Raw genomic sequence first — 26,033 nt, forward strand, 5'->3', positions numbered from 1 at the left:
TTTACTTTACTGATAATAGATTGTAAAGCTTGATAATGAATTAAACTATAAACCAGTTCTACTAGTTCTCATCTGTTAAGAGTTTATATAATTTCACCTCTGTGTGCTTAAATATACAAAATCACACATACTCTGAATAAGTGCAGGTAGAAAGCTTGAATCAATCTTTATTGAAATAGTTCATGTGATTCAAAAGCAATTAATAAAATAGACTTTCAGTACACTCCAGCTTCATGTCAGTTGTCTTTGCTTAATTATCATCAGTGTCACCTGCAGGGAGAGAGAAAAACAAATTGAAATATCAGCACAGAAGCACACATTCAGTATATTTTGTCCATTTTGCAAATGCCCAGGTACGAACCACAGTTATAAAGTTTGTTGATCTTTAGCTTGTCGAGGTGGCTGAGACTGGATGACTGGCCCAGCTTTATCTTCTGGCTGTTCTTAGGGATGATGGTCGGCTCCCCATCCTGAGAGTATGCATACCTATCCAAATACACAATGTATGTTACCTCCTAAAATATTTATATGCATACTTCGAGTGATCCAAATTCAAGCGATCACTTACTTCCCAAAGTGCATGATTGAACTGTAGTCATAAGGCAGATCCAGACTTTCAGTCCTGAACTTTTCAAAATTCCTCAGTCGATCTGTTAGAAATTGTAAAAGATTGTATTTATTATTTAAAACAAGATGTTCTTTTGCTATGAAGATATAGCAACACATCCATGATGAAAACTGTTGCAGAAACAGAAACAGTTTTTTTAGAATTTCTTCTTGTACAATGCCAGCCCCTTTTCACCCTTTTAAAGTTACCTCTCCATATGTTTGGCCACATGATGGTGACATAGTTGTCTCGGTCGAAGCGGGACTGCTCATGCACAAAGCCCAGAGAATGCATGAATTCATGGGAAATCACTCCAACCTGCAGGCACTGAGGACTCTGCAGGGACACCGTCTGCCGTCCACCACGTGAACCAAGGTAGGACCAGCATCTGGTTGCAGACACACCGACACAGAATGGATAATCCATTTCTACACATCACTTTACATCTAACTGATTGTGTTTTCACATGATGGAGGTAAATCTTTGAGGAAATATCGCTCACCCAGACTGCGGCACGATGTCAATGTAGTCTCTCTGATGAGTCAGAGGAACAAAGCGGACGCAGGTGCCTTTCTCTATGTTCTCCATTCCTTTCTTTATCAGCTTTGTCTCCACCTCAGCTGTTCATTTTTAAAAGAGGATAGAAAAGTAATAGATTTTTAACAAGACTAACCAGTGAGAATCTCATAACATTTATTTTCTCATGTCAAATTAATCTAAGAACAACTCACTGTACTCGGGTGACACTCTGTAAGGAATATAGACATGACCATCAACCGATTTATTCCAGAGGCAGCTGCGCGCAAAGCACACTTTGGCGCGTCTTCCAGAGGAAACAGCAATGTCTCCCTCTCTCAAAGTGGTTGTGCCATCTATGACACGAGAAGCTGCCACATAGGTGGGAGAACATTAAAATCCTTCACAGTTCACATATCACAGCATGTTGTTTCGATCATGGTTCACTTACCCAGGAACTCATTGGCTTTAATGATTGCATCCATTGCTGTTTCATCCTTTGGCTCTTCGCGTCCTTAAAAAAGAAAATCAAGTCAGTGCATGCGTTATGTCTGTGAAGTCTCACCTGCACTGACAGTGTGAATTGTTACCTCTATACCCAATGGGACCCCATTTGGGACGCAACAAAAAATTCTGCAAAAAAACAACACACTTATTTGCACTTCTGTCACTTTGTCATTGAGTTACCTTTAATTCCAATCCCATTCATATTTACCGGAGTCTGTAAAGCGGAGACGCAGACGGAGAACATGCACAGGAGGATAATCCGCTCCATCTTTCCCAGTCAGACACTCGATGCCTTCAGTGTTGCCATTTGACCTCCACTAACACCCAGCTTTATAGGTGTTCCCGGTCACTGTCCTGAGATAATACCCATGATTATCTCAGGTAAATAACAGGGTTAGTGGTATTTGTTTGTGAGAGAGTTTAATCATCAAATTAGTTTGATTCTTCCATAAACAACATATTCAACACGGGCGTAATTGGAGGTCTCAGTGTCCATAATAACAACTCCACTTCAACGGATAGCTTTAAATGAAGTGTTTTTATGTTTAGTGCAGGTTTGGTAACAACAATTTAAAGCTTTAGACGTTGTGTGCATTCACCAGGAGGGCTGTTTTCTTGTCACTGACACTATGTTTACTCACCTTTCTCCTGCTATGTGAAACGCAGGTTTATTATGGCGACATTATTGTAGCAAAAAATATCTGTCAGTGTGTATGAAGAATTTTCTGTATGTCAATCTGAAGTGACATTTTTCAATGTGTAAAAATATTTCAATCTGTAAAATCTCCTATCTGTAAGGTTAGGGTTTCATTCCCTGAGCTCAGGCGAGCGCAAGAATCCTGTAGGGGGCGCTGTGCCCTTCAGCCTGCGAGCAGACAGTCACGCGACACTTTTTTGAGCAGGATGCAGACAACATGGAATCGCGACGCACACAGTGAGCACATTTTAATGTTTTTCAGTTTATATAATAAGTCGGGTTATTTCTGAGCCTTCTAAAAATATATTCTATTACAGGTATATCCGAACAACTTACCTTTACCGTGTTTATTGGTCGTTGAGCGAACTCTCCTGAAGTGGCACGAGCCAGCTAAGCTAATTGGTCCCCAGTTTATAACTAGGGAAGGTGTATTGGCCACAGCATGTTAGCAATGTTTTTTTTTCTATCTTTTTTAACCATAAAAGTTTTTCAAAAGTTGCGTATTTTAAATCAAATTCTCATGGCGTCGCTTAAAAATAATGGTATTTCCCTGCATCATTGAATTTGCAAAGGTTAATCTCAATTCTTGAATCTATATGACCAGATTGTTCCACTAGAGTTATATTTATTTGAAATAGTTACCTTCATTTCAAAAAGTTCTAAATTGTGCCAAAATAATATGATATTTGATGTCTTAAAGCCCCCCTGGTTTCCAGTGCCAACGCAACACATACATGTGCTGCTGGAGTAATGGGATGTTGTTTTTAATACGTGGCTCACAGCTGATGGATCACTTCGAGGAAATGTAATTGTGTATAAATGTTCATAACACTGGAGAAACCTGGAATGGTTAAAAAGTTCAGAAATACACAATTACAAATTAATTACACAGATTTTACAGCAATATTGGATGTCACACAGTTAAAACTATTCATTAATTTTTTGTTCATGATGAAGTTTCTGTCTGTCTGTTAGAATATAATCCCAATTCATGGCTGTTGGAGTGCAGATTAATCTTTGATGATGAGTTCAAGTTGAAAAAATACAATTTTGAAGGACGTCAGGACAGGTTTATGTGAAACACCTAAATTAGGTACTTCTAAAAAGAAATATGGTGATTTATTTGTATTTGTCACTTTCACAACCCTCCTAAAGCTTTTTTTTTTTTTTTAATTATCAAAAGTTTTCTTTTGAAAGGGCAGTCATCCCCATAATCATGGGTAATGCAGATTTTACATTGCATGAGCAGGAAGACTTATCTTATGTTATAGAAATATATTAAATACTGTGTGACTTCCATATCATTTGTCTTTTGTTTTCTGTTTCTGTTCTTCATAATGTCTTTTATTCTGCCCACATGGTTGCCTTTTCCACTGTTTTCTCTCCATCTTCCTTTTTTCCCCTCTTTTTTCTGCTTCCCTCCTCATTTCCTTTCTGTTTCAAGTTGAATGAAAATCCAGAACTCTGATGGTGTGACACCTTCGGATGGTGTGGGAAGCTGCTCCTGCATGCTGTAAATTTTCAGTGTATTCGATATAAGATTTAACTGTTCGATTTATATGAATCGGTGTTGCTGATATTATTTGCATTTCTGTCCACTGTTGTAGTGCAGCTGTACATGGGTTCCGGGACGGTCAGCAAATCAAGTGAAGCATTTGAAAGTGGATGTGGTGAAGCTGCTTTTCCCATGTGAGAAAGAAGTGACGCAGGTATGCAAGATGTGTTTTAATAATATCATTTTTGAATTGCAATTTCCTTTCCTATGTTTTTGAAATATGAATTTTGAGACCAGTTTTTGTCTTTGCCGATGGTTTTAGTTCATTCCAGATTTAGACTCTGATTCTGATGATGATCATCATCAGATTTTAGTCCTGCCTTTTAGTCTTCGCACAGTTTTTTCAACAGTGAAATTGAAAAGTGTGAAGATTCAGTAAGAGATTTCTCACAGGTCTGTCCTGTTTCTTCATCAGCATCTCCAGAGCGTGTGAAGAATCTGCCTGATTGTGGGTGTGCTTGAAGATCCCGGCCGACAGATGTCCACCTCTCCAGAACCTTGACAAGCTTTGAGACCATCAAGCTGCCTGATCTTCACACAACTGAAGCAGGTTCTGGTTCTGGCTTTCTATTAATTATTACTACCTGTCAGATAGGGTTTAAAGGCACCAGTTTGCATTTCTTTAACAGAGGATTAGAGCGGTTCAGAGGAAGATATTTCCCATTTGCTGAGTTCACAGTTACTTCTTTCCAAAACAGTTAAGTTCCTGTCATACTTCCAACACTCCTTGTGGCAGCACTCTGTGGAACAGCGCCATCCGATGGCGTGGAGATGGTATGACCACTGAGGTACAGGGCGGCAGAGCGGAAAGCAGCCTGAAAGAACGAGCCTTTATGCCTGAGCTGAACGCACAGATGTTACAGAAACAAATTCTCTCATTGCCGAAGCGTAGCAGAATGTGCAGAAAGTCATTTGCTTGTTGTGGATAAATCTGCAGTGCTTGCTGAGAACAGGGAAAAGCAAAAATGTATCGCCCGAACAGGGACTTGAACCCTGGACCCTCAGATTAAAAGTCTGATGCTCTACCGACTGAGCTATCCGGGCTCTGACAGTGTCTGTCATAGTGGAAATTCTTATCGCATAATTGTGTACAGTCGCACAACGTTTGATTTTTCTGTGATTTTTGGAAAGACAAGACCTGTTTGTTAGCAAACTACATACATCAACAAAAGGTATGATGTTCACTGTTTTGTTCCCATGACAGCTTTTACAGGTACAAATAAGAAATCTTTGAGGGTTTTTGACAGTCCTGCAGGAAAGGTAAGAACATCCACATTTACCTTTCATGCGTTGGTTGAGATCCACTGTGGCTCAGCCCTTTAGAATAGTTAGAATGATAAGTTAGTGTTCAACAACATTTAATGAAAATATAATTAAGAAAACACACTGGTTATTGATATAGCAGAAGAAGTCCATGTGCCAATTTACTTGATCCAATAGCAATCACAAAACGTTCAGTGACTTCTCTGCCTTTTCTGTTCTGAAGTGCATCATCTTCACTGATAAGTACTGAATTGCATGTACTAAAAAAAAGTGAGTGAGTGAGTTTGAAGTTATATCTTGGAATGAGTACAAAGTGAACCGCCTATTTAAAATATGATTAGATTTACAAAAGTATATGAGAAGTCAGTTGAAGATGCTGTATGTGGACAATGAAAACAGCTCATGCAAAGGTTAATGGGAAAAACTTTAGTTTAAGATGAATGTGAACTGCCTGAAAGGAAGGATCGGTGGTGGGGGAGGTATGCTGGGGGGAGGGGTCCGGGAGGGAGGAGAGGGCAGGGAGGAGGGAGGGGGATGGGAGGATTTTATGTGGCTTCTGATACCCTGGATCTCGGGGTATGTGGCTGGAGCGCTGGGAGCGCTGGCCTGGGGTGGGTAGCTGCCCGTGGGGGCCGGTTCTCCTGGGTATGGTCATAGCCCTCTGCCTGAGTGGATGGGGTTGGCTCTTGGGCTCCTGGGCCCTGGGCTCTCGGCTCTGCCTGCCCTGGGTGTCCGGTGCCCAGTGGGGCCGGTGCCTGCCGGTCTTGGTCTGCTGGGGCCCGGTTCTCGTGGCCGCCAGGGGTCCCGGCCGGGGCTTTCCTCTGCCCTCTTCCAGACCGGTTCGTGGGCGTCTGCCTGAGGGGGTGGCTGAGCCTTGAGGCCCTCTGTGGCCTGCTTCTGGTCTTCTCAGGGGTCAGAGGTCATATATACATGATCACTGTGGCATTTGCATGAATACGCTGATCTTTAATCACTCTTCAGATTCTGCATGTGGACTCAATCACCTTGTTGTTTTGTGGTGGGTTAGACTAACGGCTATCTGTATTGGGTCTCTCCTGATGTTCTTGTGTAATTTGATACCTGGATCCTCAGTTTGCGCGTCGCAGATCACTATCAGCTATATTCTCCAACAAAAGTCCGTAGGATGCCCTCTGTCATGTCTTTATGCAGGTGCAGTAGCCGATCGTCTGAAGTGTCGATATTGCGTAACTGAAAGACTGTCGTATCTTCTCTCTCTCTCCACTCTTTTTTTTTTTTGCTTGTTTGTTCACTTGTTTGTTTCCTTCACTCTCTGTCTCCAGCTAAATCATGTATCATGTACTATTCAAAACAAATAAAATAAAGTAAGAAATCATTTTATCAAGAGGTGTTTTATAAGCTTCTCTTGGAGGAGCAAATCTGTTGGGCACATCACAGCCAAACTTCCATTCTGCTGCTACCAGGACAGGTTAAACAAACAAACAAACAAACAAACAAAAAAATAGCTTGCGTATTCTTTACTTTAACAAAACATACCACTCTGTAAATGATTGTCAAATAAAATGAGTGAATATCTCTCCTTGGAGCTCTGCGTGGATTTTTAGTTGATTTCATGTAATGACTTTTACTAAATCCCTAAAAAATTAAACCACATGTAAAAGAGTAGAAAGATTATATCACTGGAAATCATGAATTTATCTTTAGATAAGAGCAAATATGCCTCTCTCAGTGTATGTCATGTAATTTAAGACTATGTATATATGATCATGTGTATATTTATATATTGGGCACATACAGAAAACGCTATGCTTTGGTCAATTCATTGTACTTTAGTAATTTGTTGTGAGAAAAAACCAGCAGAATAAAGGCTTTCTATTTACTGCTTTATTGTTACCTTTTTTTTTGTTGGGTGTGCAAATGTAAATGCTTTTTGTACCGAGTTGTTTGAGAAACTGTAAGGTACAAAGTATATACACATCTAAGATACAATAAAATAGAAACATATTGAATGTTGCAACATAATGTCCACTGCAGATACAGTAACCAAACAAAGATACAATAAGGATACAATGTGTTCAGTAAAGTGTGGATAAAGAGTGTATTTAAAATAATTTTCAGTTGATTTTGTCTATCATTTTATCGGCCAAAGACACAGACAATTACATTTACAGTACTTAAACTCGGGAGTTACAAAAGTTCAAATGTTATTGGAGAAAGCCTGCGGACACACCTGAGAACATGCTAACTACATGAAGAACAGACAAGCCAGGACTCGTCACATCGCATCGCGTATTTGCATCCAATTACTTTCTGATTTTGAAGAAGCAATCACAGTTCTGGAGAAGTTTTCGTGAATGAAGAATATTAATCCAGACTTTATTCCGTACTCTGCTTTCCAATTTTTGATTTGTTCCTGAACGCCACACTCTTCACGCGTTGTTGACGCTCGTGGGCTTCCGTACTCAGTAGTCGGAAGCACGCGGCGACGTGATGTCAGGCTGTGACGTCCGTGTTTTCTAAGTGTGTTCTACACAGGTAAGCGTCGTGTTACTTTTCAGTGACTTGATTTTGTGTGCGTTTAGTATTCTATTCCTGTTCCGGAAAAGCTTTTTTCGCGTGCCGATTACTATTATCTTCGAGCGCTACACGTGGTTACATCAGCTCCGTAATGTCAGCTTTGAGAGTTGTTTTCAGCTCATGACTGAAATGTAGTCACGTCGGGCTCAAAGTTGTTAATCATAGAGCTGTACAGTTACTATGAGTGCGTTCATACCTGGTGTTATGCTCCTGGAAATTGTAACAATGATTCTTTCTCTGTTTCAATGACAGCAGTGGAGTAAATCACCAAACAAGGGATGACAGCTTGTCCTGAATCTCGCTCTGTGTTTGATCTGAGCTCAGCCGAGGAGCTGTCTGGACTGAGAGAAGTCAACTCTGATCTGAAGGAGCCTTTGAGCCCTGAATCAGCCACTGAGTGTATGTGTCAATTTTATGTTGTGTGTGTCAAAAGTGCTTTATATTTCATCTGTTGTTGGTTTTATAGCAAGTCCCTCTCGTCCTCCCCTCAGATGTGGAGGATAAAAGTCCAGAGGATGACCGACAGCGAGACTCCAGCCTGGTTAGAGAGGTGTCAGACAAGATGGTGTGCTCTGCCTGTAAATGTCCTTTCATTAACCGGGAGGAACAGGTAAGCGCTCCACTTATTTTTGTTAAAATAACACCTGTTCATGTATTGATGTTATGAAATGGCGCTGTGTTTCAGAGGGAGCACTACAAGCTCGACTGGCATCGGTTCAACTTGAGGCTGAAGATGACGGGCCTGCCGCCGCTCACAGTAGAAGAGTTTGAGAGGAAAACCGGAGCAGGTGGGGGGAACCACAGACTTGCTCGTTCAGTGGAAAGTCTGTAACAGCTGATTCATGTCCATTTTATCACTTCACAGGAGATTTGTCCAGTATCTCAGGCTCAGAGTCCGATTCGGAGGAAGGCTCAGATAGCGACAGTGCGGGGACGAGTGGCAATGCCACTGGCACTGATAATGAGACCTCGGTGGGAAACCACAGGCTCTCCAGCAAGGTGGTTTTCCAGAATGCAGCAGGGGAGTATTTATCAGTGCATCGCTCTATACTTCAGGGAAAGGTGAGGCACAGTATCTATAGGTGCTGTGAAGAAACTGTTTTTTTTATCTATACTTACTCGTGTTTCTTTGACATTTTAGTCAGCGGAAGAGCACAATTTTGGAAGTTCTCTGAAGGGAATAAATAAGAAGACAGTGTGGGTGATTCTCATGACAGGCGGAGGCCACTTTGCTGGCGCTGTTTTTGAAGGGTAAGGGACACATAATTGGTGCTTTTGTTTTTTTTGTTTTTTTTGCTGTTGTACAAGTCAAAATCTACATTGAAAGCACAACATTATAGCTTCACTTAGATGAAAAGCTGATGTTTCTCTTTCTCTTTATTTTATTTTATTATTTTCTGGATAAACCCTTCCCAACTGGTGTGTTACAGGTTAAATCTTCACTCTCTGAACAGACACTTTTGTCTTATTTAAGGAAAGAAATGAAAACACACTCACATCTTGGCATATTAACTGTAAATCAGAAAAATCACTTGCCTTCTTTAATATTATTGCTATACAGGAAAACTAATCACCAACTCAGTACAACATTTTTGTGCTACAGAAAACAAGTCCTGCAGCACAAAACGTTTCATCGATACACCGTGCGAGCGAAGCGAGGCACTGCTCAAGGGCTCAGAGATTCTCAGAACCGAAGTCACGCACCGAAGTCTGCAGGAGCTGCTCTGAGGCGGTACAATGAGGCAGCGCTAGTGAAGGCAAGACGATCATTCATTCAACCGTGCTGTCGCTTCACCTTCACTCGTCATGACCATGACATCTCACCTGTTTTATTCTATACCTCACAAAGTCAGCTTTCAGTCTGATGTGTTTTGAAAGTGTCTAATAATGATCCAAACTCTGTAACTGTGATGATGTCTTCAGCAACTTGCGCCAGGGCTTTTTTTTTTTTGTTTTTTTTTAAAGGTTTCATTGAGAGCAGAGTGTTTCAAAGTTAGAGGCAGTTCTGTGTATGGAGGACTGTGTGAATGGAAAACACATTAGCTGTCAAAGTGGAATGGAAGAAGTAAATGATCCTGAAGGTTTGAACTTAAAAACCTCTGAAATGTTCTGATTTGACAGATTTTTGCTGATATTCATTATCCTTACTCTACATGACTCAGACACTTGCGCTTCAAAAGACAGATCTTTTCTGTGTATTCATTGAAATTCACCCAGGTTTAATGAAATCCCCGTCTTTTTCTGTTTCTGGCAATCTCACCGTATTGTTCAGTGTCTGTGAAATTAATTAACACGAATTATGGCATCCAGTAATTAAGCGCAGTTTCAGTGAATGACAACAATCTCTGAGTCTTAGAAACGTTTCATTACAGCGTTCATGGATTTGTGCCTTATGTTGTTTTTGAAAAGCCACACTGGCTGAGTTCAGAGCCAGAATGTCTTTTTTTTTTGAGAAATTAATATACAGTATATGAAGCAAAGTGGATTCATAACCTTCCTGTTTGAATTTAGGACTGTGACTACATTCATGTTGGATTTTTGTGTTCCAGTGCCTTAATAAAATGTGTTTATTTGATTCTTAAATATTTCTGTAACGTCTCGCAGGACATTCAGGACCTTCTGGTGACCTGGGCTGAACACCTGAAAGAAGCCTCTGCGATCTTCGTTCGAGCCCCGAGCTACAACAAAACCATCTTCTTCAGCGGCCGTGGCGCTGCGCTCGACAAAAAAGATCCCAGGATTCGCACGATTCCCTTTGCCACGCGCAGGGCGACGTTTCGAGAAGTGCAGCGCGTTCAAGTGCTGCTTTCTACTGTTCACGTGTACAGTAAGACGAGTTTCATTCTTTCAGTGATACTTTATACATCCTGAACTTTTCTGTTGAGTCACTGCTTAACTGCTTGAAAATAATTTGCTGCAGGGAAAGACGCAGACTTGTCTGCCATTTTCAGTCCACCGAAGAAGGCGTGGAAAAAGTCAGTCAAACCCACAGCAGAAACAAACACAGATAAAGAAATCGGTAGGTTCATCTCTGTGGATAGAATATCTCTGCATTCTGCAAAAAGTTAATGTCTTGTTGTCGTTGGCATCAGCAGAAGAAAAAGCTGAGAGCTCAGGTGAAGATGAGGGTGGCGATATTAGACTGGAGATGGTGGAGCTGACGTTAGGAACACTGGACCTCAGAGAGTCTGAAGTTTACCCCTCCAGGCAGAAGAGGAAGAGGAGGCGAAGGAAGAAGGAGGCGAAAATGACAACTGAAGGTACGTCTGTTAAGGTTATAAGGTTTATATTAAATAGCTATACAAACATAAGGGAAGGTGATCCTACAAAAAAACTTGGCTACAGCTGTGAAATGTTGTTTGGGTTCGGGACAGAATTGGACCAGGCAGAAGAAGAGCATCAAGAAGAGCAGCTGCCAGAGGCTCCACCAGCAGAGGACTCTCCTCCAGAGATGGACTCTAAAAACAGGAGGAAGAGAAAAGCACACAGCCAGAAAACACCGGATGGTGAGTTATTCTGTTTCTCATGTTATTGAGGTTCAGTAATTTCTCAATCCTGCACAATCTGTGTGCTGAAATTATGAGAAAGTTTATTTTTTTAAATGGCTTTCCGTGTCATTCCAGAAGCTGTGGATGAGCCCTGTGACTACGGCCTGAGGGATGCGCTTTTTACCGCCTGCAAGGTTGGCGACGTGGACGCTCTGACTGAGCTCCTCCGGATACCTGAAGAGAGAACGGCGAGTCCGGAGCAGCCTGAGAAAAACCCCTTGGAGATGTCGAGTCCCATCAGTCTCCTTAATAAGGCCATCGACTCATCAGGGTTCACTTTGCTGCATGTTGCTACAGCGGCTGCACAAAAGGCAGCGGTCAAGCTGCTGCTGGACGCGGGAGCGGACCCAGCCTCCAGGTACGGAGGATTTGTGGCTCCAGTTTGACTATTTGCACCACATGAATACCATGAACCAAATCTGTAATCTGTTACAGGGACAACAAAGGGCGGCCCCCGTACATAGTAGCGCCTGACAAAGACACAAGGAATGTGTTTCGTAAATACATGGGAGAACATCCTGACAAGTATGACTACAGTAAGGCGCAGGTAGGAGTGAACTGTCTGAAAATGAACATGTAAAGCATTAATATATGCAGAAAACCAACAGTTTACCTGTCTGTGACTGAAGGTCCCCGGGCCACTAACGGCAGAGATTGAATCCAAAAAGACTGAAAAGAAAAAGGCCCAAAAGGCTCAGAAGAAACAGCGAGACAAAGAGTTAAAGGACGAGAAGAGAAAGCAGGAGCTGGAGGCAGAGGAGAAGCAGAGGTTTGCCTCTCTGACGGATCGTGAGAAGGTGTGGGGAAGTTTGTCAACTTATCTACTTTTGTTTTCTTGTGTAAAAGGAAAAAAAAAAAAGCCCAGTTCCTGTGTTTTCATTGCAGAGAGCTCTGGCAGCAGAAAGGAGGTTAGCAGAGCAAGTGGCTGCAACAGGAGCCAGTATTTCTAATGTCAAGTGAGTCTCCTCGGCGCTGTCCTTCCAGTGAATGCAGCCAGCATGTGGGACGTGTTGCAGTAATTGTGTGGTTTTGCTTCTGCCAACAGGAGGTGCTGGCTGTGTGGAGAATCTCTGCTCGGGAAAATCCCTTTTACCTACCTGGAGTATTCTTTCTGTTCTCCTCGTTGCGTCCAAACACATCGAAAAACAAATGCCCCCCAGAGCAAGACGTGACACCCTGGATTCAGTGCCATTCGGAGGAAAGCTACCTCAAACACCATCTAATTGAATTTCTGACTTAGACATTAAAACTAAAATTATTTTCACATTGGAATACACATTTTCCGATATTTTTCTTCAGCCAGAAGGAGACATATAATGTATCAAAATTTAATGAAACAAAGGTACAATGTATTTACAATATGTGCAGGTATGGAAATAATGAAATTAAATTGAACAGAAATCTGAAAAAAAGTTGTTTTTCTACAGGCAGAGAGAAGTTGGAAAAAGTCACGATGAAGTCATTTGATCACAGCTGTTGGCAGAGTTAAATGGGACGGCAGATTGTATCTGATAAAGAATGATTAAAGTACAACAGTGCCGAAGTAAAAAGTGCTACATGTACTTTGCGTGAGTGAAATTCTTATTGAAATGCTTGCAACGGTTTTCAGGATAGTGCTTCTCCTGCTGAAATGTGTGGAAAGTTCTTTTGGTGCAAAACTCCATGAGGTCTGTCAAGACTTCCCGGCGGTGATGTTGAGCAGAGGCCGTTCCATAAAGAGGACTCGGAGCTGCGCTGGGGCGCTCTCCAGCTCCAGCACCGTGATGGTGTTGGGCAAGTTGGAGTTTAGCAGGGGTCCAGGAACATACAGGGTCTTCTGAGGGCCCCTGGCCGGCCAGTACCGTCCCAGGTTCACGCCGTTAATCCAAACCTGACCCTGATGTTAAAAAAAGAAAGACCCATGAACGTCCCAAACAATGAATTCTTGATTCCTCTCTATGAGCTAAACCCACATTGAATTTACCTTTTTCCAGTCAGTGAGCTTGAGAAAGGTGTCCCATGATAAACCATTGGGCTGTAAAGTCCCCGTGTAGAAACCCGGTCCCGCGGAAGATTCCCTCAGACGGGTGGGAGGGGACTTTGGCCCTCGTGAATGAGGCCATCCCGCAGAAATGGCTCCATCAATGTCCAAAGGGTAAATCTGCCAGTCTGCCAGTATGTCTCTGCCCAGGATCAGGCTGCTCAACAGGCCCTGGAACACAGTTTAGAGCCTCGAGTGAATATACGCTTCATGAGAATTTACTCCGACAGTGAAAAGCTGTCTTCTTTTTTTTTTTGAAAATACATTTTCAAAATAATATTCACTGTGAAGTGTGTGTTTGCTGCCTTGCCTTATAGTCGTTGATTTTGCTGCCAAAGTTAACTCTGCCCATGTTCTCAACAAGGATGTCCAGAGTGTCCCCTCGCTGTCCAGTTACATTCATCACCAGCGTGGTGTCTCTCTCCAGCAGTCCCTGATAAACCTGCTCACACACACACACACACTTATTAATCACAAATTTTTAACACTGAAACATTTTATAAATCTAAGAAAGTCTGAAATTTCACAGCCTGACATTGTCAACCAGGCTTCATGTTTTGTGTTTTTTTCCCTGACCTGAACATCGGATTGGCTGGTGGTCAACAAACGTTCACTGTAAGCCCTTACCCCATTGACGGACACATATGCGCGGTCATGAACCCCATTCAGCGGGGAGATAAGTGGCGTGGGCTCCGAGAGGTCCCGGGGCAGCGTAGTCCGATACAGCACGTATCCATAGTACTGAACACAATAGACGTGACAGGTTGCAGACACAACAGTCTAGAAGTTCTCCACGTTTCAAGAGGTTTACCGTCACTACAAAGCCAGTCTCTCCCCCCTGTTGTTGCCCTCAGACAACATACCTGTTTCAACTCTTCGAATGTCAGAGGGTGCTGAGATTTGACCGGTCCCAGAGGTGAAATAACGCTGAGCACACTGCTGAGGTTTCCAACCTGTCGGTCCATTCAAATAAAGACAGATTAGCCATGTTAAAATGAGGTTACATCGTCTGCAAATACCACCTAAAATGCTACCTTTTGTAGGGTGACAAATCCGTAGGCAAACTTCGGAGTTGCTGGAGGAATGGGCCCAGAGGGAACCTCTCTAAACTGATGGGAAACATTGATGAATTCACTGAGTGTTAATCAGCTGATCAGCCTCTGTGGGCGACCGCTCAGTCGGCTCTACCTGCGTTATAACATCTCTGATGGCCAGCAGCTTCTCCGTGGGGTCTCCTGCCTCCGTCAGCGGGGCGTCGTAGTCGTAACTTGTCACCACTGAGCGAAACCTGGTGTCATGATCGGCGCCTTTCAGGAGAAGAGCGGAGAGTCAGTCAGTCGCTGCGCGGCCAGCTGAGCGTCGATCTCGTAAACGGCGGTACGGTCGAAGAGTTTTACCATTCCAGTAGCCGAAGTTAGTTCCTCCTTCAAACATGTACCTATAGGAAGTATGATAGTGTAAATCAGTAGAATTCAATCATCATGCAGGGCTTGGTGAATTTTTTTTCCAGCAAAACAACACCAAATACTTCATCAGACTGAATTTGTAGACGTACATGTTGACGTTGGCCCCCATGACCAGCATTTCCTCGAGCACTCTGCCGACCTTCTGAGCATCGACCACGGCGTGCTGATCCCCCCAGTGGTCCAGCCAGCCGGTGTAGAACTCTGAATTCACCTGCAACATGATTTAGCAGTAAAATGTTTCAGTCTCGTTTGTCAGCACAGCCTGTTGACATGAATGAATTGATCTGTGACGTACCAGAGGTCCTCGGGGTTCATATCGCCGTTGTCGTTTGAAGGCTTCGGTGATATTGGTATCTGAAGAAAAAAAATAAACTTTTAGAATGACAACTGAATCCAGTCAAGTTAGATGATGCTGTTATCGCACACAGTACAGTCGTACCAACCTGTGCCGAAGTCCACAGTGGCGTATAACCCCTCCAGAGACCCGCATGTCATCTCCTTGTCTGTGTTTCCATCAGTGGTGAACAACACCGTTTCTTCACCCAGAAAGAAGCTGAACAGCGTTCTCAGGTGACGCATGTAGTTGTAGTCACAGGCAAAGTAACTCCCGTACTCATTCTCAACCTGCAATCATTAGGATTCGTTAAAACCAACAACACTGAACAACAACAATTTGCAAGTAAACAATTGGTACCTGGACAGTTATGATGTTCCCCCCGTTGATGTAGAGCCACGGTTTCATTTTAGGGAGGAGGACTGCCAACCAGTTGCTGACTGCCTGCATATAATCTGCAGCAGAAAAAAATAAAATCAGTAGTATGTTGCAATTAAGAAGGACAAAGACACGAGTGTGTTTTCTACCTGTGTCGGCTGAACGGAGAACGATGTTCGGTTTTTGAAGTAACCACGCCGGCAAACCTCCCTGGAAGAATAAACATAGAGATAAACCAACAGGTGGTCATGTTTCGGATGATCAAAAACACCGTATGGGGAGTAATCTGATTTTAATTGCTAATATGAACTCCAGAACACACACGGCAGAAGCTCCATTTCTCACCATTTCCCATTCAGCACAGATGTACGGTCCAGGACGCAGGATGACCAGAAGACCTGTCTGATTGGCCAGATCCAAGAAACGCTCCAGATCTCTGTCTCCTGTGAAGTTGTAGACGCCCTGTACGGTCTCGTGGTAGTTCCAGGGCACGTATCTGGGAACATGTGGAGTAATAACGGGATGCTTGTTAACATATTTGTGAAACAGACTGGCAAGTTCACTAAATACAAACGTAAGAGTGTATTGGTATGCAGCTTACACTTGGACAGCATTGAGCCCTGTCATGTACATCTTCATGAGCCGGTCCTTCCAGTAGTAGTGGGGAATCCTGGAGTAGTGAATGCTGCCAGAGATGTACTGAAAAGGCTTCCCATCCTTTAGGAAGCAGTTGCTTTTATAGTCTATGGAGAAAGATCTTTCCTCGGAGACCTGGAAGAAAACCACGTTGTCAGTCTGTCATTTAATGGTGGTGGGGCGCCAATTCTGATCACAGCTAAACATGGGGGAATGAAGGGCAGAGGTCAGTGGAGAGGTCATCAGGCTGTCACAGGGGACATAAACAAATGTACAAATGAAAACAAATGATAGTCATAACAGTTAAATTAATAATCTAAAGAAGAAAGAGCAGAAGACAATTTGACAAACTGTTATTCTCATTGTAAATTATTCAGGAGTTCAGACTTTTTGGGACATTTAATACTCCTTAAGGGCTTTGAAAAGATGCTGCAGTCTGCTGTGAAAAAAATATCTGTCCATCACTTAAAATGTGACTACATTTCTGTATGATTAGGGGGCTTTTTCTCTGTCTGAACTAACTGAAAACGTATGAGGAACTTATAAGACACACATGAATGATCACCTGATTTTTCTATTAATAAAACACGCAGATACTTCCTCCTTACCAAGTTTCCACAAACAGCTGAACAGGCAAAGATCCCGGCAGTGAGGAGAAAGACAACACCACCACCACCAGCAGCACCAGCAGCAGCAGCCATATCCACTGCCCTCCTAAAACACATGCATCCACATGCTGTTTTACTCTAATGTGACTGTAAACTAACACTTTAGCTGCAGCGCGTCTGTTCTGTGGATCCAGCACCACAGCAGCGTCCTGCCCTCTGCTGAAACTCTGTCATGTGATTTACACTGATCACCTGCAGGGTCCTAAAGTCTGTCACTCACTGTGTAAAGCAAGTCAAGGGTATGAATAAAGTTAGGGGGATTCCCAGCGTGCAAAAAGATGGTAAGTAAACATGAAACGGGCATTGAGAGCTTATGAACAAAATTAAATGATTTGACCAGAAAATGAACAGTGATTAGGAAAAAACGACTCTTTTAGAATGATTTTAAAAAAAGAAACATAAGTTTTAAATACTTCCCAGTGTGGCAAACGACACATTTTTGTATAATGATGGCTGTCAACATGAGTCTGAAATGATTCCTAATAATAACTGAATAAACTTCATGTGAAACAGTGTGAACCAGTGGAAAATCCTTCCCACTGTGAGCCTGACAACATTATGTCCCCCTCTGTATTCTGACAACAATTCCCTTTGTATCTGGCACAGTGGAGCGACAAAGCAGCCAGTTCAGGAATGGTTTGCTCCATTATTCCTTCCTTGCCACCTCCCTGCATGTGTCTCTGCACCTTTTCCTGTTCATATTTCAACTGAACATCATTCGGATCACACAGATTTATTCACTTTTTTTTATTTTTACGCAAAAGCAGCTGGCCAATTTCCTCTGGAAAATAGTAATTATTCAGGTTTACACTTGTGAGGATTCCGTCGTGGTTATGTGACAGTATTAGTATTAATGAGTTTTGAATGGAAAAATGATAATTTGTGCGGGTTGTGTTGAGGACAACCGGGAGACGCTGGTTCGAGTCCCAGTAAAACATTTGTAGTGTGGTCGTCATGTGTTATATTTTTGGTCTATTTTATTTAATTATAATATATTTCATGTCTAGTGCGCTGTTAATTTTTTTCTTTACATGCTGGAACTACATTCCCATTTCTGTCTGATAAATACGCCATGTGATCATTTTACAGCCTATTAATGACACTAGATGGCGCTTCAACACCTGATGGAGAGCTTAACTGAACTTGATTTCCATAGTTGGGATTTTTTTTTTCTTTTTGCTCAATTTCACTGTATCTGAGCTCACTTTATCCTTACTTGAATAAGGTCATACATAAACCACAGTTCCTCTCGTCCACATTTGATGTTCATCTCCAAACCATTAGATTCATAAAGAGCTCTTGAGAGGCAGTGAAGTGACGGAGCTGTAACACATAATGGGATCAGTAGTTTATCTCAGTCTGACATGTAAACACGAAGCACTTCATCCTGCTAATTTGGGTCTATAATGTCTTCAGCAGCTTGCTGGCTGGTCCCAGTGACACAGTGAGGCCCATTTGCAGATGCTTTTGTCCTTTTCTATGGTCAGCTCCAGCCTCTAATGACTGCCTGAACTCTAATCTCATTTCCTGGCTCTTTATCAGCCTACATGTTCAGAAAATTTAAAGGGGGTGCTCACAAATTGCTAATGGTAGGAGATCTTGGCTGCAGATAGGAGCGGAGCCCCTGGCTCTGAGCCTCATTAGGCCACTCTCAGAGACCGTCGATTGTCCTGGGAATGAGAGGAAGAGGAACATACATGGGCTGGTAATTTGGTTATGAGGGTGATAGTGCCCGAGGAGAGCTCGTCAGCATCCCATCTTTGAACTCTTGATCTCCAGTGGAAAACTGTTGTTCGGACCACAGAAAAATCCCAGTGACTAATGCGCTGAGAGCAACACCAATTACCAAGACTCTGTAGGAGGAGAGCATGTCTGAAGGATGTAAACATCAGAGGAACTGCTGTTTCTGACTGCTCGAGTCACAGGCAGATGAGATTAACACAACAGTGTAAAGTCATCCGCTTTTTTTCCAGCTTGAATGCTATATTTTCAATTACTCAACAAAGTATGACCGAAGACTAACAAATAAAGACGCCCGCCTCCATTGTGACAGGAGAGCTATAAAAACACTCACCCGAGGGCTGGGCGTCATGAAATCATCTCTCCAGAGTCGGTAATTAGATTGGGAGCTCCCCTCTGGCTCCCCACCCCCCAGAAAAGCAGCCCTCTTTGTAGTCTGTGTTGGAAGCAGGTGTATTCAGATGCCTTCTGCCGCCTCCCGCCATTACATTTCAGTTTATGTGAACCAGCAGATGTTGAACCGGCCCTCCACCGGTTGTGTCCCCGCCGTGACGAGCGCCACTCAGCTAATGAAAACAGCACCTTCATGTTTTCATAGCGGTGACATCAGTGTGAGCGGCTGACATGGGGCTCTTTATGTGAACGATGGTTTCCCAGGAACACTGTTGGGGTTAACGCGCTACAGAGTCTGTCTCTGTGTACGCACACACACACACACACACACACACACACACTCACAGAGGAGGGGCTATCGGCGGCCTCCTCAATTAACCGTGTTTAGTTTTAACAGTGCCCCGGTATCGGCTGAGCCACGGCTGACCCCTGAGAGGAGGCCCCCGATCACACTCAGTGTAAACACACACACACATACACACATGCATAAAGTACTCGGACGGCGCCTCTCAATGAGCTGGAAACACACACACACACACACACACACACACACAGACACACACACACTCGTAGGGCAAACCCAAAAACAGAACAAATGACAGAACTGAGCTGCCATGAAACACACTCAGTCGGTGGTAAAGACTACGAGGTAATGAATAACTACTGGTAGTAACCAATTGCTTTTTTGAGTAACTACCCCAACACTGCCCAGGAAACAAAGGTGCACACACAGACACACAAAGATGTCAAGGATATTAGGGGAAAAAAAAAGGTCACGGTTTCATCCAGACTTGACTCTTTTAGGAGGTTTATTTTTCAGACTTTAGATACTTTATTGATCTCTAAGGGAAAATAATTTCCCAGCATTTAACCCTTATTATTCATAGTTAACCTTCACCACATCCTCTCGGAGTGGGCTGCCTCAGAGCCCGGGGGGCTGCCGGCCGGGGGAGCAGGGTTTTCCTCAGGGACCCACTGCGGTTGCCTGCCAGTTGGATTTGAACCTGCAAACGTGCTCAAGCTTTGTTCCTCTAACCTCTAAACCACAACTGTCATCGTAAATATGTGGGGAGTGGTGGTTTTTAAAAACATGAACATGAGCTTTGGGTGTATGACTTAATAGATCAAAGCTAAATCAACCCAGTTTATTCATCATCCGTTCGACAGATTTTAGACAATTGTCTGTCTCTGAAAGTACAGTTTCCAACTCCTGCTCTTTTTCTGTGGATTCAGGCTGCTTTAATCTATCCTATATTTTCAATTCTTTGAACTGTACGAGAAGGTTTCTTGTTCTTCTGGTTGGTGAAGATGTATCTTTGCTCTCATATATTTCATTTTGCATTAAGCTTTTTCTTCTCCTGATTTTGAACATCATGTTCTCTCATTCCTGATCATATGCAGTCAGTGCTGAGCCGGCCGTGACTCACACAGCTGAATCAGATGAGCTGCATGCAGTGAAATGCTTCACCAGTCTTGGAGCGAGGGATCAGGATCCAGTGAGGAATGTACCTTCTCTGTTTTCTCAGGCTCCGTATGACCGGTGAGTCAGTGCTGGGTTCACTTAGGGCTAATACTGTGGAGGCCGAGAGAAGCTGATCCTGAGAAGCTGGACAATAAACAAACACATGCCAGGAATATGACAGAAGTCAGATGCCGTGTTTTCATTCTATGGCTGACTTTATTTCGCAGCTGTTTGCACTTTTGGCACAATTCTGCCGATATTAAAAAAAAAAAACAAGCAGTAAAATCATCCTTGTGAACAAATATGGAATGCAAGTAAATATAATGTGGGAATATTAAAATGTAGAGTTCTGTAAAGATTGAGAAAGTTGTCAGTGAAGGGGAGAATGTGAAGCAGTTTTCTCTTCAGAAAAGTCGCACGTTTAAACAGCAACATTTGGAAAATGATGTCCCTTTCTTGTCACCTCCACTGTCATCATGTACATTTTCTTACAAACAGCAGATTTCGTTGGCGTCGATGTGAGCAGTGTTTCCAGCTGGAGACCGGTTGACTCTGCTGTTCCCGGATCAGTCCTCTAATTCAATAAATGCTGCATCCAGATTTGTCTCCGGCCAGATTTACCCATTAATGCGCCGCCGTATCCGAGGGTGATGTGATAAAGATTGAATCACCTTTGACAATAGTGTCAGATGTTCTATTTTTATTTCCATGTTTCTGCTCTCATGGTTTCATCCATCTAAATCAGATTGGATCAGTTTTACAGCACCTGCCCCCCTCCACGTGTCCCATATTCTGATCCACTGCCCCCCTGACACAGGAAGCCCCGCCCTGAAAGACACATAAATGCAAAGGCAATTTCATTAGTGAAATCCACCAGTAAGATTCATTACATCACTACGTTCATTTAAATATGCCGCTTTAGCATCAAACACGATCCTTTTTGGTATCCTCCATCCAGTTCACAACATTCTAACATACAAAACCTATTGGACTTTAAATTTTGTGAATGTTTTTTTACCTTTTATACTATTATATTCCCACTTTACCTTTTTCTACTTGACAGCCTTAACTCTTCAAAATAAATTGTCTTACTGATCACATAACAGATACTTATTGAAGAGTTTTACAAGCTACTGAAAATGAAAAGTAAGTAGTCACTGGGACGTATTAGGACTTGTAATATTGTGCACATTATTGGGACAGTTCAGTGCAGTTGTATTGTCATTATTATAGTGGTGCTGAGACACATGAGCAGACCTGTCAGCACTGTGTGGGTCCATCTGGCTCACTCATTAGATTTAGATGAACTTAATCAGTTTAGCTGGAAATCAAATGGTGGTGATCGCACATTATCTCTTGTGACATTATCGTCATATTCATAAGTCCGGTAGTTTGAGTTGCAAGCATTTCATTGTGAGGGGGATACGATTTTCAGCCGCCCTGCAAAAATGCACTTAAAAGAAGTGGATTTATTAATATCAAGTAGAAACAGCGACAAAACAGCTGTGATAAAACAGCAACGTGAAGACAGTAACAGATACTTATCAATAAGTACGTGTTCAGATTAAAATTTTGAATTGGTGGACAATAATGTTGACTTTCTACTATGGGAGACTCTCAATACGTGACAAGTTTATTTGGCAAGATTGTCAGTTTTTTGTTTCAGATGAATGAGACTTTACTGACTTTAGGCCTGAATCATGAAAGGCAGTCTGTGCCTTAATGACATAACTCAGTGTGGATCAATAGCTGTTGTTAGCCCCCACTGTTCAGGCAGTACATGGAGCGATGCTTTTTATATAATCCAGTCGCTCGGTAAGTGATGATCAGTGGTTGTGAGTGACGGAGCATTTCTGTGGAAAGACCAATCCGTCACCGCCCACTCAGTGGGAACTCCAGCACGTGTCCTCAAGCCAGACTTTAGCCATCGTTTGACACCGGGCCGCAAAAAGGGTCCTTCATCAGTCCGGAGTGACTTTGCCTGAGGTGTTGGGAGGGTCACCACCACAGACTCTCTGTCTCCATCGCCCCTCAGCACCTCTCACACGACATTTCAGAAGTCTCTCTAATAAACCCAAAAGATCAGGATGGGTTGATTAACGTTCGCATTTTCCAAAATCCAAACATGTATTCTAAGCATGACTCCTACAGGACGTTGCTCTGGCTGTGTGTGGTGACAGAGGCTGATCTCTGACCACAGGCTTTCTCCATAAATGGACCACACTCTCTACAAGAGCAGGACGTGGGGGTTAAAGATTGAACATTATTACTAAGCTGCCTGGCGGCTGCTCACTTAAAGCTAATGAAGTGAAACACTGGATTGATCTTTTAAACCTTTCCCCGCTTTTAGATGTCCTTCATCACCCTGTGATTTTTAACACCTTTCTTTTCTTTTTAAATTTTGAATCATACAAAAAGTCCAAATTGAGAGCTAACGGGCAGTTTCAAACAAGCATGTTCAGTTTATAAGCTCAGTTTCACCAAGAAAAAAAAGATGTCTTCTCTTGACAAACGCTAAATTTCGAAATGTGTCTACCATATAAAGTTCTGATTACAATGGTTTTAGATCATTTCTAGCTAACATGTAGCTTTATGCTCATTTCAAACTTTCTTGTAAAAAGAAAATACACCTATAAATGCTCTAGTAATTTCAATAACAACAATGTAATGCTAAAATTATAGATGGAGCAATTTCAGGATCAGGTTTGGCATATACTTTTCAAATAATCATTAACACAATTTAATCAAGCAAGTTTTAATTTTTAAACCGAGACATAAAGTCTTGTTGAAATATTCAAATTTATTAAGGTTTTTAGAGTTAGAAGAGAAAAACACATGAGAGAGGACTGTTTCACAGTGTGGTTGTGTTTTCAGAGTCTAAAGGTAAATAGATTTGGCTGGAAAATGCTATATTTAGGTGAAACTGTCATGCTTTAAGTAATACTGAATGATGTGATGCTGTAAAAATGCGTGGCCTTTTTGAAAAGGAGCAAAAATATGTCCCTTAATGTAAACCTCCGTGCTTCAAAGATCATCTATGCAGTGATCAGTTTTTGTTCATTTTCTTTTTTCTTTTTCTTACTTTAAGTCTCCTTCAGTAGACAAAGGGATTTCACAGATACTGCTCATACTTCACCTGCACAACTGTTCAACTCAGAACACCAAAGCAGCTTTATGCTGCCAGGCTGAGACCTCGGCAGGACTCAGGTCTGGCCCCATCCCCCGGTCCCTGTGGGAATGTCCATGGCCAAATGGATGCTCTGTTCTTTGTCCTCTCAGGTAGGATGAAAGCACACTTTGCTCGGTCTTTGTCTCTGCGCCCGCCACCCCGTTATATCCAGGGTTAAATTAGTCACTGATTCATAGAGCTGTTCTTTCACTGTTGTTGTTGTTATTGAGTTTTGGGAAAAGTACAGTGGATAATGCTCGGTGTGTGCAGAGCTAATGATTAAAGGTTTAGGTCAAATCCTGAGGAAAATGATGTGGTTGTTCTCAGCGCAGAGCTTACACTGCAGTGTGTCACTGAGAAATGTTAAATTGTTTCAAAGCTTAGCCACAGCGTGATCTTTTATAAGTATACTTCAGTTTTGTGTGTTTAATGAATTCACTTTCTACACATTTTAACCATGCTGGTGCAGACAGGTGCATTAAATTTTAAACCAGCCTTTAGTGTTTTTACAAGAGAAGTGTGTGTGTTCACATATGATGATTGACCTGAACAAAGCAGAAAAGAACCAGAACAGCTGATGATCTGCTTTCAACTGAAAATCAGGCTATTCTGGGAAGTTTCGCAGTTAATCCCGCCAGTTAAAATGTCTCTGTGCTGCAGTGCTCTGGCACGACGCATGAACGCGCCTCAGCTACTGTTCCTGTAACAAAGATTGCCTGATGAAGTGCTGAAGTGTATACAAGAAAAACAGATGGACAGATTTCACGTGGCTCTCAACAGCATAACAGACGTTGATGAACACAGATCAGATGTCTTACTGCCATGATGCTCAATGTAGTGTTTTCATGTTTTAATTTCAACTTAAATTCATAATCTTGAAACAATTTGAGGCTGAGGATAAACATGGAGGGATGAACGCGGGCCGTACAGTCAAGTCGGGGGGGGGGGGGCTTTTTCTGTGGAGTTTGCATGTTTCCCATAAGCATGTGTTTGTTTTCTGCAAGTACTTTAGTACCCTGACACACCAAAAGCATCTCTGAGGTTAAAGGATGACACTCAGATGGATGGATGGATAGAGAAACTTTGACATTTATTTTACTCAGGATTCAGGTCACATTTTAAGGACAAACTGTTCTGTTCTGTTCTATTCTGAACTATTCTTTAGTTCTACGTTCACAAAGCTGCAGTCCTGCATGTGATGCCCATCAAATCATAATCCCTAAGAGTCAGTTTAATAAAATGCAATGAATTGCCTCATGAATACAATAAAATACATGATGTTTTTGTTTTGAAATAACTCTAAATACAGGAGCAGTGCATCACAGAGCCAGAGTCTGGGTTCTGCCATGCCCGCCTATAACTGCAACACAGTCGGGACTGATTACGTAACAGGAAAAAAAATACAATTTATTAGTCTGGATCTCTTGGACGACTGTTTGGCATAGATTAAAGTGTCTGCCTGTGCACTGTTATCTGGCGATCACGGCGGGGTGGCCGCTCTTTCTGGCATAAGGTTGCAGATTAAAAAGCTTGTGTTTGCTAGGATTGATTGTATGAGCTTTAAAAAAAAAAAAAAAATGGAAGTCAATCTAATGAGAGTGGGCTAAGTCAGATATTGATGGATTTCAACTGAGTTTTCTCCTCGCTCCACTCTCCATAGAGTGACTACATACCTGGTTACACACTGTATACTGGCTGCATTTGCTGGAATCAAAGAAGATGGATGGATTGACAAAAAAAAGAAAAAAATTGTTTGACTGGAGTCACAAAAACTTATATCCCAGGTCAGAGACTGAGAGGAAAGAGGCTTGTAAATATGATTAATCTTGCAAGTGTTTGATGTCATTTAAAACAAAAAGGGAAGTTTTGATCTGTTTGCCTTTAATAATGTCAGAACCAATATTAAAACACCATTAATATTCTTAACCGTACTATAAATATAAACCTGAAATTCATGAACGGTTACAAAAGGAAGAAATAAATAAATCTCAAAACATTGACAGACAAGTGTATCAAAACAGTATTTTTGCTATCTAGAGGATGGAGCTTAAACTCTCATGTGGCACATGCTTTATGAAAGGCCCAATAAATTGTATGATTGTTTTTTTAACTTACTTTTTAAATTGAAAAAAAAAAATGTAAAAAACAGTAATGAAAAACATATCCCTTATTAATTTTATGCTCTGTTCCCATAAGAATGTCTGCTTTATTTAAATGTAATTAAACAGAAGTATTCTTTAAAGGGGCATTGTTGAAATGTAACCATACTTCTGATGTGCATTAGGGGGCAGTGTGGAGCCCAAACTTTCAGAGTTTGGGCCCTTGTTTTTTTTAATTTGGCAGTTGAGATGGTTCAGATTCTAATTTAACATGTTCATCATGTAGAGATGTAGATCAACAACAGCTTCAGCCTTTGTTGTGTAAACTCTTGCTCCAGTTTCTTTCTCGTGATGCTCAGTGCGCCATTATTTGATACAAACTTGTGGGCCAAGTTAGAAAAGTTGCTGACTTTTGGAGT

General features: G+C 42.1%; 3 protein-coding genes and 1 non-coding gene across 5 annotated transcripts; 1 reads left to right on the forward strand and 3 right to left on the reverse strand.

Annotated features, from left to right (window-relative positions):
• Positions 1 to 250: 250 nt before the first annotated feature.
• hce2l2 (high choriolytic enzyme 2-like 2) lies at positions 251 to 1,930 on the reverse strand. Its single transcript, XM_030111212.1, has 9 exons — positions 1,839 to 1,930; positions 1,714 to 1,756; positions 1,575 to 1,637; positions 1,339 to 1,494; positions 1,110 to 1,227; positions 817 to 995; positions 569 to 650; positions 362 to 486; positions 251 to 270 (listed from the first exon to the last, which is right to left on the reverse strand). Exons 1-9 carry the CDS (start codon positions 1,896 to 1,898, stop codon positions 251 to 253), a joined length of 846 nt encoding a protein of 281 aa, XP_029967072.1. The 5' UTR covers positions 1,899 to 1,930.
• Positions 1,931 to 4,853: 2,923 nt separating this feature from the next.
• trnak-uuu (transfer RNA lysine (anticodon UUU)) lies at positions 4,854 to 4,926 on the reverse strand. Its single transcript has one exon. It is a non-coding gene; the product is annotated as a tRNA-Lys (tRNA).
• A 2,674-nt stretch (positions 4,927 to 7,600) lies between these two features.
• Positions 7,601 to 12,836, forward strand: ankzf1 (ankyrin repeat and zinc finger peptidyl tRNA hydrolase 1). 2 transcript variants are annotated; one of them, XM_030111131.1, is made up of 16 exons: positions 7,601 to 7,659; positions 7,954 to 8,100; positions 8,193 to 8,311; positions 8,387 to 8,489; positions 8,567 to 8,763; positions 8,843 to 8,952; positions 9,305 to 9,458; positions 10,306 to 10,528; positions 10,622 to 10,720; positions 10,794 to 10,961; positions 11,076 to 11,207; positions 11,325 to 11,607; positions 11,685 to 11,796; positions 11,879 to 12,046; positions 12,135 to 12,205; positions 12,295 to 12,836. In XM_030111131.1, exons 2-16 carry the CDS (start codon positions 7,980 to 7,982, stop codon positions 12,419 to 12,421), a joined length of 2,187 nt encoding a protein of 728 aa, XP_029966991.1. In that variant the 5' UTR covers positions 7,601 to 7,659; positions 7,954 to 7,979; the 3' UTR covers positions 12,422 to 12,836. The 2 variants fall into 2 exon arrangements, with proteins under 2 accessions (XP_029966991.1, XP_029966992.1); XM_030111132.1 differs by having other exon boundaries at positions 10,797 to 10,961.
• glb1l (galactosidase, beta 1-like) lies at positions 12,831 to 16,877 on the reverse strand. The gene is made up of 16 exons (XM_030111133.1): positions 16,692 to 16,877; positions 16,049 to 16,218; positions 15,793 to 15,943; positions 15,597 to 15,657; positions 15,430 to 15,524; positions 15,179 to 15,359; positions 15,031 to 15,089; positions 14,825 to 14,946; positions 14,667 to 14,707; positions 14,458 to 14,576; positions 14,304 to 14,378; positions 14,133 to 14,222; positions 13,897 to 14,010; positions 13,580 to 13,711; positions 13,213 to 13,440; positions 12,831 to 13,125 (listed from the first exon to the last, which is right to left on the reverse strand). Exons 1-16 carry the CDS (start codon positions 16,806 to 16,808, stop codon positions 12,922 to 12,924), a joined length of 1,959 nt encoding a protein of 652 aa, XP_029966993.1. The 5' UTR covers positions 16,809 to 16,877; the 3' UTR covers positions 12,831 to 12,921.
• Positions 16,878 to 26,033: the final 9,156 nt, after the last annotated feature.

Source organism: Salarias fasciatus, chromosome 16 (assembly GCF_902148845.1).
Source record: "Salarias fasciatus chromosome 16, fSalaFa1.1, whole genome shotgun sequence".
In the NCBI taxonomy this organism is placed as follows: domain Eukaryota; kingdom Metazoa; phylum Chordata; class Actinopteri; order Blenniiformes; family Blenniidae; genus Salarias; species Salarias fasciatus.

Bases quoted from the DNA above. Each gene is read 5' to 3' on its own strand.
- hce2l2 (XM_030111212.1), bottom strand. From the start codon at position 1,898: ATGGAGCGGATTATCCTCCTGTGCATGTTCTCCGTCTGCGTCTCCGCT. The intron at 1,757-1,838 runs GTAAATATGAAT...GTTTTTTTGCAG, and splicing joins TCTCCGCTTTACAGACTCCG to AATTTTTTGTTGCGTCCCAA. The intron at 651-816 runs GTAACTTTAAAA...AATTTCTAACAG, and splicing joins GTGGCCAAACATATGGAGAG to ATCGACTGAGGAATTTTGAA.
- ankzf1 (XM_030111131.1), top strand. From the start codon at position 7,980: ATGACAGCTTGTCCTGAATCTCGCTCTGTGTTTGATCTGAGCTCAGCC. The intron at 10,962-11,075 runs GTACGTCTGTTA...GGTTCGGGACAG, and splicing joins GGCGAAAATGACAACTGAAG to AATTGGACCAGGCAGAAGAA. The intron at 11,797-11,878 runs GTAGGAGTGAAC...CTGTGACTGAAG, and splicing joins ATGACTACAGTAAGGCGCAG to GTCCCCGGGCCACTAACGGC.
- glb1l (XM_030111133.1), bottom strand. From the start codon at position 16,808: ATGTGTTTTAGGAGGGCAGTGGATATGGCTGCTGCTGCTGGTGCTGCT. The intron at 15,525-15,596 runs GTAGAAAACACA...TTTCTGCTGCAG, and splicing joins TCTCCGTTCAGCCGACACAG to ATTATATGCAGGCAGTCAGC. The intron at 13,126-13,212 runs GTAAATTCAATG...TTTTAACATCAG, and splicing joins AGCTCACTGACTGGAAAAAG to GGTCAGGTTTGGATTAACGG.